Source organism: Delphinapterus leucas, chromosome 13, assembly GCF_059928025.1.
Source record: "Delphinapterus leucas isolate spDelLeu-1000000601 "Yukka" chromosome 13, BTC_Dleu_Yukka2, whole genome shotgun sequence".
Taxonomy (NCBI): domain Eukaryota; kingdom Metazoa; phylum Chordata; class Mammalia; order Artiodactyla; family Monodontidae; genus Delphinapterus; species Delphinapterus leucas.
In genome coordinates, this window is record NC_143141.1 from 14,324,026 (window position 1) to 14,344,171 (window position 20,146).

The 20,146-nt window shown below is 40.8% G+C and overlaps 1 protein-coding gene across 11 annotated transcripts in view; it reads right to left on the reverse strand.

Annotated features, from left to right (window-relative positions):
- KDM3A (lysine demethylase 3A) overlaps positions 1-20,146 on the reverse strand; it is a 66,990-nt gene that overhangs the window by 26,117 nt on the left and 20,727 nt on the right. For all 11 annotated transcript variants that reach the window (XR_016395358.1, XR_016395359.1, XM_022556028.3 and 8 more), the window contains 3 exons: positions 19,812-19,975; positions 17,741-18,255; positions 6,672-6,876 (listed from right to left, as the gene is read on the reverse strand). Coding sequence is in view for 9 of the 11 variants with exons in the window: in XM_022556028.3 (XP_022411736.2) it covers positions 6,672-6,876; positions 17,741-18,255; positions 19,812-19,975 (884 nt within the window). In the remaining 2 variants the exon portion in view is untranslated. The remainder of the gene's footprint in view (positions 1-6,671; positions 6,877-17,740; positions 18,256-19,811; positions 19,976-20,146) is intronic.

Below are 20,146 nucleotides of genomic sequence, written 5' to 3' on the forward strand. Positions count from 1 at the left end.
CACATCTTCTGACCCAGTAATGCCACTTCCAATAACCTTTCCAAAATAAATAATCAGAGATGAGGACAAGCTGATGATCATTTCTGTATTATTTTTAGTGGCAAAAAATACATAATAATTATAACACCAACAAGGGAATTGGTTAAGTGAATTTTCCAACACTGTTATTATGGGTCCTTGCATAGTTATTCAAAAGTATTTGCAAAAGAAGTTAACATGATCAAGTGGTTCCTATTACGAACTGGGAAAGTATGCACTGGAGAAAGTAAAATTCAAAACAGTATATAGGGACTTCCCTGGTGGCGCAGTGCTTTTGAATCCGCCTGCCAATGCAGAGGACACAGGTTTGAGCCCTGGTCCAGGAAGATCTCACATGCCGCAGAGCAACTAAGCCCGTGCACCGCAACTACTGAGCCCGCGCTCTAGAGACCACAGGCCACAACTACTGAAGCCCATGCACCTAGAGCCCATGCACTGCAACAAAAGAAGCCACCACAATGAGAAGCCCACGTACTGCAACAAAGAGTAGACCCCACTCGCTGCAACTAGAGAAAGCCCATGCGCAGCAACAAAGACCCAACAAAGCCAAAAATAAATAGATAAATAAATTTATTAAAAAGAAAAAAACAGTATACACAACATGCCAAGTAGGTATGCTTGAATATATTTTATGACCACGTAAACACTAAAATGCACTGAAAAGTTAACAGTAGTTATTTGTGGTGGTGTTTTAGAACCTTCAGAATTTTTCTATGTTTGTTACTTTTAAAAATAGAACTTTAGACACCAGGCGGCCCTGTGCTCCTCAGGCCACTGCCCTGCCCCTCCAGCAGCTCCAGTCCCCATCGCCGCACACCAGCCAGGCGGTTTCAGGGATTTGGATGTCCGTGTCTTTGAGGGACCACTACTTCACCTGCCACATGCTTGCAGGATCGTGATTCCCAGGCCGGAGGTCGGGCCCTGTGGTGGGAGCTCCGAGTCCAAACCACCAAACTAACAGAGAACCTCAGACCCCAGGGAATTATCGACTGGAGTGAGGCCTCCCAGAGGTCCTCATCTCAGCACCAAGCCCCAGCTCTATCCAACTGCCTGCAAACTCCAGTGCTGGACGTCTCAGGCCAAACAACTAGTAAGACAGGAATACAGCACCACCCATCAAAAAAAAAAAAAAAAAATGAAACGACAAAAAAATACGTTACGGACGAAGGAGCAGGGTAAAAATCTACAAGACCAAATAAATGAAGACGAAATAGGCAACCTACCTGAAAAAGAATTCAGACTAATGATAGTAAACATGATCCAAAATCTCAGAAACAGAATGGAGAAAATACAAGAAACATTTAACAAGGATCTAGAAGAACTAAAGAGCAAACAAACAGTGATGAACAACACAATTACTGAAATTAGAAATACTCTAGAAGGAATCAATAACAGAATAACTGAGGCAAAAGAACGGATAAGTGAGCTGGAAGGTAAAATGGTCGAAATAACTGCAGGGAGCAGAATAAAGAAAAAAGAATGAAAAGAATTGAGGACAGACTCAGAGACCTCTGGGACAACATTAAACACACCAACATTCAAATTATACGGGTCCCAGAAGAACAAGAGAAAAAGAAAGGGTCTGAGAAAATATCTGAAGACATGACAGTCAAAAACTTCCCTAACATGGGAAAGGAAATAATCAAGTCCGGGAAGCACAGAGAGTACGACACAGGATAAATCCAAAGAGAAACACGCTGAGACACATATTAATCAAACTATCAAAAATTAAATACAAAGAAAAATATTAAAAGCAGCAAGGGAAAAGCAACAAATAACATACAAGGGAATCCCCATACGGTTACCAGCTGATTTTTCAGCAGAAACTCTGCAAGCCAGAAGGGAGTGGCAGGACATATTTAAAGTGATGAAAGGGAAAAACTTACAACCAAGATTACTCTACCCAACAAGGATCCCATTCAGATTCGATGGAGAAATTAAAACCCTTACAGATAAGCAAAAGTTAAGAGAATTCAGCATTACCAAACCAGCTTTACAACAAATGCTAAAGAACTTCTCTAGGCAGGAAACACAAGAGAAGGAAAAGACTTACAAAAACAAACCCAAAACAATTAAGAAAATGGTAACAGAAACATACATATCAATAATCGCCTTAAATGTAAATGAATTAAATACTCCAACCAAAAGACAGACCAGATGAATGGATACAAAAACAAGACCCATACATATGCTGTCTACAAAGTCTCACTTCAGACCTAGGGACACATACAGACTGAAAGTGAGGGGGTGGAAAGAGATATTCCATGCAAAGGGAAATCAAAAGAAAGCTGGAGTACCAATTCTCATATCAGACAAAATAGACTTTAAAATAAAGACTATTACAAAAGATAAAGAAGGACACTACATAATGATCAAGGAATCAATCCAAGAAAAAGACATAACAATTATAAATATTTATGCACCCAACATAGGAGTACCTCAATACATAAGGCAAATGCTAACAGCCATAAAAGGGGAAATCGACAGTAACACAGTAATAAGAGGGGACTTGAACATCCTACTTTCACCAATGGACAGATGATCCAAAATGAAAATAAATAAGGAAACACAAAATTTAAATGACACATTAAACAAGATGGACTTAATTGATATTTATAGGACATTCTATCCAAAAACAACAGAATACACTTTCTTCTCAAGTGCTCATGGAACAGTCTCCAGGATAGATCATATCTTGGGTCACAAATCAAGCCTTGGTAAATTTAAGAAAATTAAAATCATATCAAGTATCTTTTCCGACCAGAACACTATGAGTCTAGATATCAATTACAGGAAAAAAACTGTAAAAAATACAAACACATGGAGGCTAAACAATACACTACTAAATAACTGAGAGATCACCGAGGAAATCAAAAAATAGCTAGAAACAAATGACAATGAAAACAGGACAACCCAAAACCTATGGGATGCAGCAAAAGCAGTTCTAAGAGGGAAGTTTATAGCAATACAATCCTACCTCAACAAAAATCTCAAACAACCTAATCTTACACCTAAAGCAACTAAAGGAAGAAGAACAAAAACCCCCCAAAGTTAGCAGAAGGAAAAATATCATAAAGATCAGATCAGAAATAAATGAAAAAGAAATGAAGGAAAGGACAGCAAAGCTCAATAAAACTAAAAGCTGGCTCCTTGAGAAGATACACAAAATTGATAAACCATTAGCCAGACGCATCAAGAAAAAAAGGGAGAAGACTCAAATCAGCAGAATTAGAAATGAAAAAGGAGGAGTAACAACTGACACTGCAGAAATACAAAGGATCATGAGAGATTACTACAAGCCAATAAAATGGACCACCTGGAAGAAATAGACAATTTCTTAGAAAAGCACAACCTTTCAAGACTGAACCAGAAAGAAACAGAAAATATAAACAGACCAATCACAAGCACTGAAATTGAAACTGTGATTAAGAATCTTCCAACAAACAAAAGCCCAGGATCAGATGGCTTCACAGGTGAATTCTATCAAACATTTCTATCCTTCTCAAACTCTTCCAAAATATAGCAGAGGGAGGAACACTCACAAACTCATGCTACGAGGCCACCATCATGCTGATACCAAAACCAGACAAGGATGTCACAAAAAAAGAAAACTTCAGGCCAGTATCTCTGATGAACACAGATGCAAAAATCCTCAACAAAATACTAGCAAACAGAATCCAACAGCACATTAAAAGGATCATACACCGTGATCAAGTGGGATTTATCCCAGGAATACAAGGATTCTTCAATATACGCAAATCAATCCATGGGATACACCATATTAACAAACTGAAGGATAAAAACCATATGATAATCTCAAGAGATGCAGAAAAAGCTTTTGACAAAATTCAATACCCATTTATGATAAAAACTCTCCAGAAAGTGGGCATAGAGGGAACCTATCTCAACATAATAAAGCCCATATATGACAAACCCATAGCCAACATCGTTCTAAATGATGAAAAACTGAAACCATTTCTCAGGGCAACAAGACAAGGTTGCCCATTCTCACCACTATTATTCAACATAGTTTTGGAAGTTTTGGCCACAGTAATCAGAGAAGAAAAAGAAATAAAAGGAATCCAAATCAGAAAGGAAGTAAAACTGTCACTTTTTGCAGATGACATGATACTATGCATAGAGAATCCTAAAGATGCTACCAGAAAACTACTAGAGCTAATCAATGAATGTGGTAAAGTAGCAGGATACAAAATTAACACACAGCAATCTCTTGCATTCCTGTATACTAATGATGAAAAATCTGAAAGAGAAATTAGGGAAACACTCCCATTTACCATTGCAACGAAAAGAATAAAATACTTAGGAATAAACCTACCTAAGAAGACAAAAGACCTGTATGCAGAAAACTGTAAGACACTGATGAAAGAAATTCAAGATGATACAAACAGATGGAGACATATACTATGTTCTTGGATTGGAAGAATCAACACTGTGAAAATGACTCTACTACCCAAAGCAATCTACAGATTCAGTGCAATCCCTATCAAACTACCAATGGTATTTTTCCCAGTACTAGAACCAAAAATTGCACAACTTGGGGATTCCCTGGTGGTGCAGTGGTTGAGAGTCCGCCTGCCAATACAGAGGTTGCAGGTTCGGTGCCCCAGTCGGGAAGATCCCACATGCCGCAGAGCGGCTGGGCCCATGAGCCATGGCCGCTGAGCCTGTGCGTCCGGAGCCTGTGCTCCGCAATGGGAGAGGCCACAGCAGTGAGAGGCCTCCGTACCACAAAAAATAATAATAATAATTTTTAAAATTGCACAACTTGTATGGAAACACAAAAGACCCCGAAGAGCCAAAGCAATCTTGAGAAAGAAAAATGGAGCTGGAGGAATCAGGCTGCCAGACTTCAGACTATACTACAGAGCTACACTAATCAAGACAGTATGGTACTGGCACAAAAACAGAAATATAAATCAATGGAACAGGATAGAAAGCCCAGAGTAAACCCATGCACATATGGTCACCTTATCTTTGATAAAGGAGGCAAGAATATACAATGGAGAAAAGACAGCCTCTTCAGTAAGTGGTGCTGGGAAAACTGGACAGCTACATATAAAAGAATGAAATTAGAACACTTCCTAACACCATACACAAAGATAAACTCAAAATGGATTAATGACCTAAATGTAAGGCCACTATAAAACTCTTAAAAGAAAACACAGGCAGAACACTCTATGACATAAATCACAGCAAGATCCTTTTTGACCTACCTCCTAGAGAAATGGAAATAAAAACAAAAATAAACAAATGGGACCTAAAGAAACTTCAAAGCTTTCGCACAGCATAGGAAACCATAAACAAGACGAAAAGACAACCCTCAGAATGGGAGAAAATATTTGCAGATGAAGCAACTGGCACAGGATTGATCTCCAAAGTATACCAACAGCTCAATAACAAAAAAACAAACAACCCAATCCAAAAATGGGCAGAAGACCTAAACAGACATTTCTCCAAAGAAGATATCCAGACTGCCAACAAACACATGAAAAGATGGTCAACATCACTAATCATTAGAGAAGTGGAAATCAAAACTACAATGAGGTATCACCTCACACTGGTCAGAATGGCCATCATCAAGAAATCTACAAACGATAAATGCTGGAGAGGGTGTGGAGGAAAGGGAACCCTCTTGCACTGTTGGTGGGAATGTAAATTGATACAGCCACTATGGAGAACAGTATGGAGGTTCCTTAAAAAACTAAAAATAGAACTACCATACGACCCAGCCATCCCACTACTGGGCATATACCCTGAGAAAACCATAATTCAAAAAGAGTCATGTACCACAATGTTCACTGCAGCACTATTTACAATAGCCAGGACATGGAAGCAACCTAAGTGTCCACTGACAGATGAATGGATAAAGAAGATGTGGCACGTATACACAATGGAATATTACTCAGCCATAAAAAGAAACGAAATTGAGTTATTTGTAATGAGGTGAATGGACGTACAGTCTGTCATACAGAGTGCAGTCAGAAAGAGAAAAACAAATACCGTATGCTAACACATATATATGGAATCTCAAAAAAAAATACGGTTCTGATGAACCTAATGTCAGGACAGGAATAAAGATACAGATGTAGAGAATGGACTTGAGGACACGGGGAGGGGGAAGGGTAAGCTTGGACAAAGTGAGAAAGTAGCACTGACAAATATACACTACCAGATGTAAAATAGATAGCTAGTGGGAAGCAGCCGCATAGCACAGGGAGATCAGCTCGGTACTTTGCGACCATCTAGATGGGTGGGATAAGAAGGGTAGGAGGGAGACGCAAGCGGGAGGCGATATGGGGATATACGTATGCATATAGCTGATTCACTTTGTTATACAGCAGAAACTAACACAACACTGTAAAGCAATTATACTCCAATAAAGATGTTAAAAAAAATGGAAATTTATATTTTTAAGCTTCTTTGCTTTAAAAAAAACCTGAAAAGGAGAATGAGAAGGAAAGAATGTGTAATAAGATCTAGATTCCTAAATCCACAGATTAAAAAGTGTAATCTGTACTCTTTTCAGTTTTAGACTTACTGTTGCTAGGAGAAGAGAGAGAAAAGTACACTATAGGGCCCAGGGTATCTCAGCTTTTCCCCAAATGGCTCACCTCCTGAAGTGAAAGAAGCGGCAAAACACGGGCGAGTCTTTCTGCTGCTCCTTATCCTTTCGGAGGCTGTCCAAGCGACACTCCCGGCACTTGGGCAGCTGCGCAACGATGTTCACGCAAGAGTCGTCCTGCACAAAGGCCTCACCGCTCTGCTGCAGCTTCTTGAGTTTGGCTGGGTCTGTCAAAACCGACTTCCGGGATGGGGCTAGAAAAAAAGATGAAGGAAAATGGGACCTCAAATTTAAAAAGTCACATCAATATTTGACTGAATTCTATTCAAAAGGTCAGTTTTCCCAAAGGGAGAACTCCTCTTCTCAATTACTGGTTCAACTGTAGTAATTTCTAAATGGCTTAATAGAAGACAACTATCAGAACAATTGGAAGTTTTATTCTCTTTATAAAATACATCTCATGTGATGAGTCCATCTGGCAACTTAAAACCCCAGACCCACAATTCCAAGTTAGTGCCTACCTCTATTCACAACCCTAGATAAGAAGAACGCTTCAACAGAGGACCGTGCGGGAGTCAACTGTGTCAGTTTTCACACTCAAAAAGACTGGTTTGAGATGTGTTTTCCAAAGCATTCTGCAAAAGCTAACCATTCCAAACGTCACAGGCCCCCTGGCCTATAAGAGTGATCCTCTAAATGCTTCTAGGAGATGCCACTTGACCCTTGACATATCTTCTATTTCCTTCACACATATGTCCCATTCAAGATTAAGAGCATTGGCTAAAGAGAGGATTTTGATTCTAAGTAAATGCATGTTTTAAGTTTTAACTTGTAATGGGCAGGTGAACTTGAAAGGAAAAGTTAAGATGGTTTCTAAAGAAAAAGGGAGACAAAAATAGAGATGTAACATTAAAGAGCAACCACTGTGTCAGACCAAATAACACAGAAAGGAATCCATTTCTAGGTCAAGAGCCTTACGGTATACAGTGGGCCCTCTACATCCATGGGTTCAACCAACCATGGATTGAAAATACTACACGACCTGTGGTCGGCTGAATCTGCAGATGGGAATGGGAAGGCTAACTGTAGGGGACTGGTGCATTTTTGGTATCCACAGGGGGTACTGGAAATGATCCCTCTCAGATACTGAGGGACTGTATTTCATATAAAACCGACAGAAGACGGTGGAAGGGAAGATGGCGGATGAGTAAGAGGCGGAGATCACCTTCCTCCCCACAAATACACCAGAAATACATCTACACGTGGAGCAACTCCTACAGAACGCTGGCAGAAGACCTCAGACCTCCCAAAAGGCAACAAACTCCCCACGTACCTGGGTAGGGCAAAAGAAAAAAGAATAAACAGAGACAAAAGAATAGGGACGGAACCTGCACCAGTGGGAGGGAGCTGTGAAGGAGGAAAGGTTTCTACACACTAGGAAGCCCCTTCGCGGGCGGACTGCGGGAGGCGGAGGGGGGAGCTTCAGAGCCGCGGAGGAGTGCACAGCCACAGGGGTGCGGAGGGCAAAGCTGGGAGATTCCCCGCACAGAGGATCGGTGCCGACCGGCACTCACCAGCCCGAGAGGCTTGTCTGCTCACCCGCTGGGTTGGGCGGGGCTGCGAGCTGAGGCTCGGGCTTTGGGCGGAGCGCAGGGAGAGGACTGGGGTTGGCAGCGTGAACACAGCCTGAAGGGGTTAGTGCACCACGGCTAGCCGGAAGGGAGGCCGGGAAAAGGTCTGGAGCTGCCTAAGAGGCAAGAGACTTTTTCTTCCCTCTGTTTCCTGATGCGCGAGGAGAGGGGTTTAAGAGCGCTGCTTAAAGGAACTCCAGAGACGGCCGCAAGCCGCGGCTAAAAGCGCGAACCCCAGAGACGGGCGCGAGCCGCGGCTAAAAGCGCGGACCCGAGACGGGTGGGAGACGCGGCTAAAAGCACGGACCCTAGAGACGGGCGGGAGACGCTAAGGCTGCTGCTGCCGCCACGATGGGGCCTGTGTGCGAGCACAAGTCCCTATCCACACCCCTCTTCCGGGGAGCCTGTGCAGCCCGCCACTGCCAGGTTCCCGGGATCCAGGGACAACTTTCCCGGGAGAACGCACAGCGGGCCTCAGGCTGATGCAATGTCACGCTGGCTTCTGCCGCCGCAGGCCCGCCCCGCACGCCGTGCCCCTCCCTCTCCCCGGCCTGAGTGCGCCAGAGCCCCCGAATCAGCGGCTCCTTTAACCCCGTCCTGTCTGAGCAAAAAACAGATGCCCTCCAAGCGACCTACACGCAGAGGCGGAGCCAAATCCAAAGCTGAGCCCCTGTGAGCTGTGAGAACAAAGAAGAGAAAGGGAAATCCCTCCCAGCAGCCTCAGAAGCAGCGGATTAAAGCTCCACAATCAACTTGATGTACCCTGCATCTGTGGAATACATGAATATAGACAACGAGTCATCCCAAATTGAGGAGGTGGACTTCGAGAGCAAGATCTATTTTTTCTCCTTTTCCTCTTTTTGTGAGTGTGTATGTGTATGCTTCTGTGTGAGATTTTGTCTGTATAGCTTTGCTTCTACCATTTGTCCTAGGGTTCTATCTGTCCGTTTTTTATTTTAATTTTTTTTCTTAATAATTTTAATAACTTTATTATACTTTACCTTCTTTCTTTCCCTTCCTTCTTCCTTCCTTCCTTCCCTCCCTCCCTCCCTCCTTTAGACAACGAATCATCCCAAATTGAGGAGGTGGACTTTGAGAGCAAGATTTATGATTTTTTCCCCCTTTACCTCTTTTTGTGAGGGTGTATGTGTATGCTTCTGTGTAAGATTTTGTCTGTATTGCTTTGCTTCCACCATTTGTCCTAAGGTTCTATCCGTCCCCCCTTTTTTTTCTAAATAATTATTTTTTAATTTAATAACTTTATTTTATTTTACTGTATCTTCTTTTCTTTTTTTCCTTCCTTCCCCCTTCCTTCCTTCCTTCCTCCCTCCATCCCTCCTTTCTTTCCTTCTTTCTTTCTTCCTTCCTTCCCTCCTTTCTTTCTTTCTTTCTTCCTTCCTACTTCTACTAATTCTCTCTACTTTTTCTCCCTTTTATTCTGAGCCGTGTGGATGAAAGGCTCTTGGTGCTGAAGCCAGGAGTCAGTGCTGTGCCTCTGAGGTGGGAGAGCCAACTTCAGGACACTGGTCAACAAGAGACCTCCCAGCGCCACATGATATCAAACGGTGAAAATCTCCCAGAGATCTCCATCTCAACACCAGCACCCAGCTTCACTCAATGACCAGCAAGCTACAGTGCTGGACAACCTATGCCAAACAACTAGCAAAACAGGAACACAACCGCACCCATTAGCAGAGAGGCTGCCTAAAATCATAATAAGTCCACAGACACCCCAAAACACACCACCAGACGTGGACCTGCCCACTAGAGAGACAAGATCCAGCCTCATCCACCAGAACACAGGCACTGGTCCCCTCCACCAGGAAGCCTACACAACCCACTGAACCAACCTTAGCCACTGGGGACAGACATCAAAAACAATGGGAACTACGAACCTGCAGCCTGCAAAAAGGAGACCCCAAACACAGTAAGATAAGCAAAATGAGAAGAAAGAAAAACACACAGCAGATGAAGGAGCAAGATAAAAATGCACCAGACCTAACAAATGAAGAAGAAATAGGCAGTCTACCTGAAAAAGAATTCAGAATAATGATAGTAAAGATGATCCAAAATCTTGGAAATAGAATGGACAAAATGCAAGAAACATTTAACAAGGACCTAGAAGAACTAAAGATGAAACAAACAATGAAGAACAACACAATAAATGAAATGAAAAAGACTCTAGATGAGATCAATAGCAGAATAACTGAGGCAGAAGAACGGATAAGTGACCTGGAAGATAAAATAGTGGAAATAACTACTGCAGAGCAGAATAGAGAAAAAAGAATGAAAAGAACTGAGGACAGTCTCAGAGACCTCTGGGATAACATTAAACGCACCAACATTTGAATTATAGGGGTTCCATAAGAAGAAGAGAAAAAGAAAGGGACTGAGAAAATATTTGAAGAGATTATAGTTGAAAACTTCCCTAATATGGGAAAGGAAATAGTTAATCAAGTCCAGGAAACACAGAGAGTCCCATACAGGATAAATCCAAGGAGAAATATGCCAAGACACATATTAATCAAACTGTCAAAAATTATATACAAAGAAAGCATATTAAAAGCAGCAAGCGAAAAACAAATAACACACAAGGGAATCCCCATAAGGTTAACAGCTGATCTCTCAGCAGAAACTCTGAAAGCCAGAAGGGAGTGGCAGGACATACTGAAAGTGATGACGGAGAAAAACCTGCAACCAAGACTACTCTACCCAGCAAGGATCTCATTCAGATTTGATGGAGAAATTAAAACCTTTACAGACAAGCAAAAGCTGAGACAGTTCAGCACCACCAAACCAGCTTTACAACAAATGCTAAAGGAACTTCTCTAGGCAAGAAACACAAGAAAAGGAAAAGACCTATAATAATGAACCCAAAACAATTTAGAAAATGGGAATAGGAACATATCAATAATTACCTTAAATGTAAGTAGACTAAATGCTCCCACCAAAAGACACAGATTGGCTGAATGGATACAAAAACAAGACCCATATATATGCTGTCTACAAGAGACCCACTTCAGACCTAGAGACAAATACAGACTGAAAGTAAGGGGATAGAAAAAGATATTCCATGCAAATGGAAACCAAAAGAAAGCTGGAGTAGCAATTCTCATATCAGACAAAATAGACTTTGAAATAGACTATTAGAAGATACAAAGAAGGACACTACATAATGATCAAGGGATCGATCCAAGAGGAAGATATAACAATTGTAAGTATTTATGCACCCAACATAGGAGCACCTCAATTCATAAGGCAAATACTAACAGCCATAAAAGGGGAAATCGACAGTAACACATTCATAGTAGGGGACTTTAACACCCCAGTTTCACCTATGGACAGATCATCCAAAATGAAAATAAATAAGGAAACACAAGCTTCAAATGATACATTAAACAAGATGGACTTAATTGATATTTATAGGACACTCCATCCAAAAACAACAGAATACACATTTTTCTCAAGTGCTCATGGAACATTCTCCAGGACAGATCATATCTTGGGTCACAAATCAAGCCTTGGTAAATTTAAGAAAACTGAAATCGTATCAAGTATCTTTTCCGACCACAACACCATGAGACTAGATATCAATTACAGGAAAAGATCTGTAAAAAATACAAACACATGGAGGCTAAACAATACACTACTTAATAACGAAGTGATCACTGAAGAAATCAAAGAGGAAATAAAAAAATACCTAGAAACAAATGACAATGGAGACACAACGACCCAAAACCTATGGGATGCAGCAAAAGCAGTTCTAAGAGGGAAGTTTATAGCAATACAAGCCCACCTTAAGAAGCAGGAAACATCTCGAATAAACAACCTAACCTCGCACCTAAAGCAATTAGAGAAAGAAGAACAAAAAACCCCCAAAGTTAGCAGAAGGAAAGAAATCATAAAAATCAGATCAGAAATAAATGAAAAAGAAATGAAGGAAACAATAGCAAAGATCAATAAAACTAAAATCTGGTTCTTTGAGAAGATAAACAAAATAGATAAACCATTAGCCAGACTCATCAAGAAAAAAAGGGAGACGACTCAAATCAATAGAATTAGAAATGAAAAAGGAGAAGTAACAACTGACACTGCAGAAATAAAAAAGATCATGAGAGATTACTACAAGCAACTCTATGCCAATAAAATGGACAACCTGGAAGAAATGGACAAATTCTTAGAAATGCATAACGTGCCAAGACTGAATCAGGAAGAAATAGAAAATATGAACAGACCAATCACAAGCACTGAAATTCAAACTGTGATTAAGAATCTTCCAACAAACAAAAGCCCAGGACCAGATGGCTTCACAGGCGAATTCTATCAAACATTTAGAGAAGAGCTAACACCTATCCTTCTCAAACTCTTCCAAAATATAGCAGAGGGAGGAACACTCCCAAATTCATTCTACGAGGCCACCATCACCTTGATACCAAAACCAGACAAGGATGTCACAAAGAAAGAAAACTACAGGCTAATATCACTGATGAACACAGATGCAAAAATCCTCAACAAAATACTAGCAAACAGAATCCAACGGCACATTAAAAGGATCATACACCATGATCAAGTGGGGTTTATTCCAGGAATGCAAGGATTCTTCAATATACACAAATCTATCAATGTGATAAACCATATTAACAAATTGAAGGATAAAAACCATATGATCATCTCAATAGATGCAGAGAAAGCTTTTGACAAAATTCAACACCCATTTATGATAAAAACCCTGCAGAAACTAGGCATAGAGGGAACTTTCCTCAACATAATAAAGGCCATATATGACAAGCCCACAGCCAACATCATCCTCAATGGTGAAAAACTGAAAGCATTTCCACTAAGATCAGGAACAAGACAAGGTTGCCCACTCTCACCACTCTTATTCAACATAGTTTTGGAAGTTTTAGCCACAGCAATCAGAGAAGAAAAGGAAATAAAAGGAATCCAAATCGGAAAAGAAGTAAAGCTGTCACTGTTTGCAGATGACATGATACTATACATAGAGAATCCTAAAGATGCCACCAGAAAACTACTAGAGCTAATCAATGAATTTGGTAAAGTAGCAGGATACAAAATTAATGCACAGAAATCTCTGGCATTCCTATACACTAAGGATGAAAAATCTGAAAGTGAAATCAAGAAAACACTCCCATTTACCATTGCAACAAAAAGAATAAAATATTTAGGAATAAACCTACCTAAGGAGACAAAAGACCTGTATGCAGAAAATTATAAGACACTGATGAAAGAAATTAAAGATGATACAAATAGATGGAGAGATATACCATGTTCTTGGATTGGAAGAATCAACATTGTGAAAATGACTCTACTACCCAAAGCAATCTATAGATTCAATGCAATCCCTATAAAACTACCACTGGCATTTTTCACAGAACTAGAACAAAAAATTTCACAATTTGTATGGAAACAAAAAAGACCCCGAATAGCCAAATGAATCTTGAGAACGAAAAACGGAGATGGAGGAATCAGGCTCCTTGACTTCAGACTATACTACAAAGCTACAGTAATCAAGACAGTATGGTACTGGCACAAAAACAGAAAGATAGATCAATGGAACAGGATAGAAAGCCCAGAGATAAACCCACACACATATGGTCACCTTATCTTTGATAAAGGAGGCAGGAATGTACAGTGGAGAAGGGACAGCCTCTTCAATAAGTGGTGCTGGGAAAACTGGACAGGTACATGTAAAAGTATGAGATTAGATCACTCCCTAACACCATACACAAAAATAAGCTCAAAATGGATTAAAGACCTAAATGTAAGGCCAGAAACTATCAAACTCTTAGAGGAAAACATAGGCAGAACACTCTATGACATAAATTACAGCAAGATCCTTTTTGACCCACCTCCTAGAGAAATGGAAATAAAAACAAACAAATGGGACCTAATGAAACTTCAAAGCTTTTTGCACAGCAAAGGAAACCATAAACAAGACCAAAAGACAACCCTCAGAATGGGAGAAAATATTTGCAAATGAAGCAACTGACAAAGGATTAATCTCCAAAATTTCAAGCAGCTCATGCAGCTCAATAACAAAAAAACAAACCCAATCCAAAAATGGGCAGAAGACCTAAATAGACATTTCTCCAAAGAAGATATACAGACTGCCAATAAACACATGAAAGAATGCTCAACATCATTAATCATTAGAGAAATGCAAATCAAAACTACAATGAGATATCATCTCACACCAGTCAGAATGGCCATCTTCAAAAAATCTAGAAACAATAAATGCTGGAGAGGGTGTGGAGAAAAGGGAACACTCTTGCACTGCTGGTGGGAATGTGAATTGGTTCAGCCACTATGGAGAACAGTATGGAGGGTCCTTAGAAAACTACAAATAGAACTACCATATGACCCAGCAATCCCACTACTGGGCATATACCCTGAGAAAACCAAAATTCAAAAAGAGTCATGTACCAAAATGTTCTTTGCAGCTCTATTTACAATAGCCCGGAGATGGAAACAACCTAATTGCCCATCATCGGATTAATGGATAAAGAAGATGTGGCACATATATACAATGGAATATTACTCAGCCATAAAAAGAAACGAAATTGAGCTATTTGTAATGAGGTGGATAGACCTAGAGTCTGTCATACCGAGTGAAGTAAGTCAGAAAAAGAAAGACAAATACCATATGCTAACACATGTATATGGAATTTAAGGGAAAAAAAATGTCATTTAGAACCTAGGGGTAAGACAGGAATAAAGACACAGACCTACTGGAGAACGGACTTGAGGATATGGGGAGGGGGAAGGGTGAGCTGTGACAGGGCGAGAGAGAGGCATGGACATATATACACTAACAAACGTAAGGTAGATAGCTAGTGGGAAGCAGCCACATGGCACAGGGATATTGGCTCGGTGCTTTGTGACCGCCTAGAGGGGTGGGATAGGGAGGGTGGGAGGGAGGGAGACGCAAGAGGGAAGAGATATGGGAACATATGTGTATGTACAACTGATTCACTTTGTTATAAAGCAGAAGCTAACACACCATTGTAAAGCAATTATACCCCAATAAAGATGTTTAAAAAAAAAAAAAAAAAACCCGACAGAAAAGACCTTTTCTCGGGGTCCAAGGGAGCTGAGAAGAGGAAAGTTGATTCTTAGGCAAACAAAAAACAAAAACACAACTTCTGGAGACCCAGTCAAGAGATGGGTAGAAGACGGTGGTAAGGAGTCTTGAAAGAAACTAGAAGGAAGATCTCAAACCAAAGAAGGCTTTAAATAATATAAGCACCTTTAATAATTACCTTAGAGGTGTTCTAATCTTACCTCTCTTTTAAAGCATGACTAGAGCACAGTGTAAAATGCTAAATGGATGCCATCAGGCCTTGACCCCTTAAACATTCGCATTCAGTTAGTGAAAGAGAAGGTAAAGCAAGAAAAGAGGGAAAATAAAGAAATCAGTAGTTCAGGATGGAATTTTAATTACTCAGATATTGGAAACACATCATCCTTTGAGTGGACCAGGTTTTCCCAGACCGAGTCCAGAGATTATCTTATCTGTTCTGCCTGGGCTTAAAAGAGGAAATACCTAGAAATAAGCAAGTTGAACTATCTAAATCTAGCTCTTCAGTGAGGAGAGGAACAGTTGATCCCCAATCAAGGACTCAATTCAGAGCAGAGTCAAGGGAAAAAAGCAACACTAATTTCTGAGGAGCCACACGTCTACTAAACAGAAAGAGGGCAGCTGTTCAACTCCAGCTTGTTTTTGTTTTCTAACCCCTAAGCAAGCAAGGACACACACAGCAGAGGAACAGTTTCCAGTCGAGTCTCTCCACACCCACAAGCAATACTGGTGGAGACAGCACAGAGATCCTGGCAGGCTTCTGATCACACTGTCTTACTCCTCAGCCAAAAGTCCCAGTAGACAGCATGCACCAGGATGTGGAGTGGCTTTTCATTTCTCTTAAAATCATTTTAGTTGGAGCATAGCTGCACAACATATTAAAAAAGACAAAGCTGGGCTCTGAAACTCACTTCTATACCTATAATGTGCTTACCGGTCCAGAACTTTGTTTCTTCACATATTAAAATAATTTGCCTTAAAAACTAGCTGAATGTGAGGGCTGATGACTCAAAAAGAATAAAGAAATAGAACAGGGACATGGTTATGAATATTCGCTTTCTTTGGGGAGTTACATAACTCCTGAGGAACAGTAGAACCTTATGCAATTAATTTTGTGCAAATTACCAGCTATATCAACTTAAGCCTCAAGAATGAACAAGCTGGGTTAGAAGTATTACTCAGCAAGGAAAGTTGTTTTCCAATTCCTCCAACTCTACTTCAAAGAGACCCCCAGTCAAATCCACCTCTAGTTTCAGAGGCCTGTAGGAAAAGCTAGAGTGTGGATTATTCATTTGTTACTTACCCAAATGAATAGCGTTTTCATTAAGTTTTTTTTTAAGTTAATTCTCCCACACAGCTGACAATTATCAAGTCTATTTTTAAACTGTAATAGGCCTGAACCTTCTGACACACTGAAGCCATTTAGTTCTATTAATTCTAGTAAGAGAGCATCTGATAACTACCATCACTGATATTCATCCTCAAACTTAACATAAGTCGTGTGAAATACATGTGCCATTTTCTCTATAAGAATAGTACTTAGTTCTAAATTGTGGGTGCAGCCGGACCTCCGCTTAAGCAGAGAGACTCTGCCTGGTGTTTCAGCACTGTCCTTAAATTCTTTAAAAATCCCTTTTCTAGAGGTGGTGATGCAAGTCCCTTTTTTTTTTTTTTTTTTTTTTGCGGTACGCGGGCCTCTCACTGTCGTGGCCTCTCCCGCCTCGGAGCAACAGGCTCCGGACGCGCAGGCTCAGCGGCCATGGCTCACGGGCCCAGCCGCTCCGCGGCATGTGGGATCTTCCCGGACCGGGGCACGAACCCACGTCCCCTGCATCGGCAGGTGGACTCTCAACCACTGTGCCACCAGGGAAGCCCGCAATTCCCTTTTTAAAAAAATTTCAAATCTGGACTACCTGTGTGAGCATAAAATTTCAATCACTTCCTTCACTCCAACCTGGATGTCACAGAAAGATAAGTAATAGGCTGAAGATAAAGCAATCATCAGATCACTTTAGATTTTATTTCAAAATTATTTTCTTAAACCAAAAACTGGGAACCACCTAAGTCATACGGTAAATGCATATAATGGAATCCTTGCAGACTTTAAAATGTTGAGAGGCACCTACACTAATGCACTGGGTAAAACTGTTGGTATGAACCCATTTGTGTAATAGTTTATCTGTGTTTCTATATACATGGAACTAAGTCCACCAAAATGTTAAAAGTAATCATTTCTGAGAAGATTTAGGGATTTTACTTTCTTCTTTGAACTTTTTTGATTGTATGAACTTTTTCTACAGTCATTTTCTCATAAGGTAAGAAGAAGATATGTACGTACTGACAACCATTTCTTACCTTCTACCAATAAAGATATGCAGAAACACTCACCATTCTGGATTTTATTGTTGCTTCTTGTACAACAGCTTTCAGTATCTACTTTTGCTGAAGACTCCTTTAAATTCTGTGACTGGCAACCTAAAGTTGAAGGTTCTACCTTTTTTTCTACACAACAATTAGGACTATTACTATTGACATCTGCTTTCTCTTCTGGCTTATTTGAAAGGACATCAGATGTGGAAGGTCCACGTTCGAGATGCTTCTGCAGTTCAGGAGTACTGGCAATTTCCAGTTCTGCCGTAGAAGAAGCCTTTGTAGGTAAGCACTCCCTAGGAAGGTCAGTCGATGATGGAGGAAAAGATTCCAAGCTGCTTTCCTGGTCAGTGTTTGTCTTCAGCTGGGTATAGCTTCCCTTTGGTTCACTCAGGGTTTTCAAGTCTCCAGCTCCAATCTGAGAGGACTTTGAAGAGAGCAACCCTACTTTGCAGACAACATCTGGTGTTCTCAGTATTTCAGGCTTTGTATTTAGACAGGAAGAAAGTTCTGGTAAAATCTGTTTATGACTTCTGAAAAAGAGTAATATGAAAACTAGCACCTAGGATTCTTTTATCTCTTCCCTACCTTCCAAAAATAATTGCTTGGTTCCCTAAAGTAACCAGTATGAAAGAGAAAAGAAAACCGCTTATATTAGAGAATTTATGATAGGTTTCTGTGGGCTGGAGTTAAAAGTAATCAGTCAATGGCTCTGCAAAAATATATTAAACGCGAAGAAAAAGATAACCCTAAATCCTATTTGCATGTTCTCATAAATCTGTAACTACTTCAAGTTAGTTCTACTTCTCATAGCAAAATGAACCTTAGCTTTCCCTCAGAGCAAACTGAGTATCACACGGAACCCAAATCACCAGCAGCGCAAAACCCTATCTGACTATGAACGTGTCACCAGCCTTAGCACTGGACTATTTCACTCTTGTTTGGTCAGTGATCAAGACCCAAAGCAAAGAGAAGAGCCAGCTGATTACGTACTTGTTCACAGAACCATCTGGTACTCCCTCCACCCCCAATAGGGGTTATCCTTAAAGAAACTTTGTTTCTCTGAAATTCATCCTAAAGCTCTTTCCCCAGCAAAATGCAAAGTCCTTTTTTCCTGTTACACTTGTTTTCCTGCCTCTAACAAAGGATCTCATCCTGGAGAAGCTGTTCTCACTTAAGTACCCATACTAGACATCTTTGCTTGGGTACCACCGAACTTCTTACGGCTCCCTCTTTCTGCTCTGAAGACCACTCCGCCCTCTCTCTTGACTGCTATGTGTCCCTCCTCCAAGCTCTCTCCCAAGCAGCCCGCTGTCCTCCCAGTGAGCCGATGTGCTCACCCACCCTCCCACCTTACTGCAGTGGTCTTCCAAGCCTACCTTTCTATACCAGTCTCTGACCCCTATCTTAGGTTTTTATCCACTGCCTGCACAGGCCACCCCTCCTCCTAAGAGATCCTTCCCTTCAAACTTTTCTCTCCATTAACCTTGTAGCCACTTTAAATCTCTGATTAAATTTTACATTTCTTATTATCTTCACCTATAACTTAGTAACTATGCCTCATGACTTAGTATTTTCTCTACTGCCACATTTCTCACCTATACTTGAGGTCTGGGCTGATGAGAACCACTCACTGGAACCCTGTCTCCCTCTTCTCCACACTCCCACTGACCTCAGTCTTCCATATACAACCAATCTGCTCCCTTTTCCTTGAAAGTGGACATTATTCTACAGCTGTCTGTAGTATTTCAATTGACCATTCTCCCTATATCACGTCAAGAAAGCGCCTCTTTCCTCACATCCCTTTCTTTTCTGTAACCCTTTAAATGTTGTCCTGTATGCCTACTACACTTACCACCTCTGAAGGCACCTGGCCAACTTGGAAACTCTAACCTCCCTGGACAACCTGAGATACACTGAATGGCAGGTAATTACATCAAATTTTAGCTGCACCAAGAGTCTCTCTATAAACACTCAATGTAGGGTCAGTCTTGCCGCCTGAGCAATGTCAGCTCAGACAGGAAGAACCATGGCTAAAATAACCGTTCTCTGTATTATGATTAAACATTTTTAAATCGTAACTACTCACCCTTGAGGAATTTTTGCTCCAAGGTTAGGTGGAGAGTTGGCAGCCTGGGGAGTACTCTGATGTCTCGGGTCCTTACTTGGCGGAGTTGCTGCAGTGCAGCCGAGCAGTATCTCCTTAAAAACTGTTGTGGGAACAGACTGTACAGGACACACACTGGGAGAGGCCTAAAAGATACCAAACCAAACAGATATTAAAAGGAAAGCCCCTAGTTGAGGCATTACGAAATGCTAGCAAGATTCAAGTTTATTCGCTCGGTTTAGTAGTAAACAAGCACACCAAAATCACCAAATAAAAAGAACAGGACGGTAGAACAAGTAATAAATCACAAATTAAGG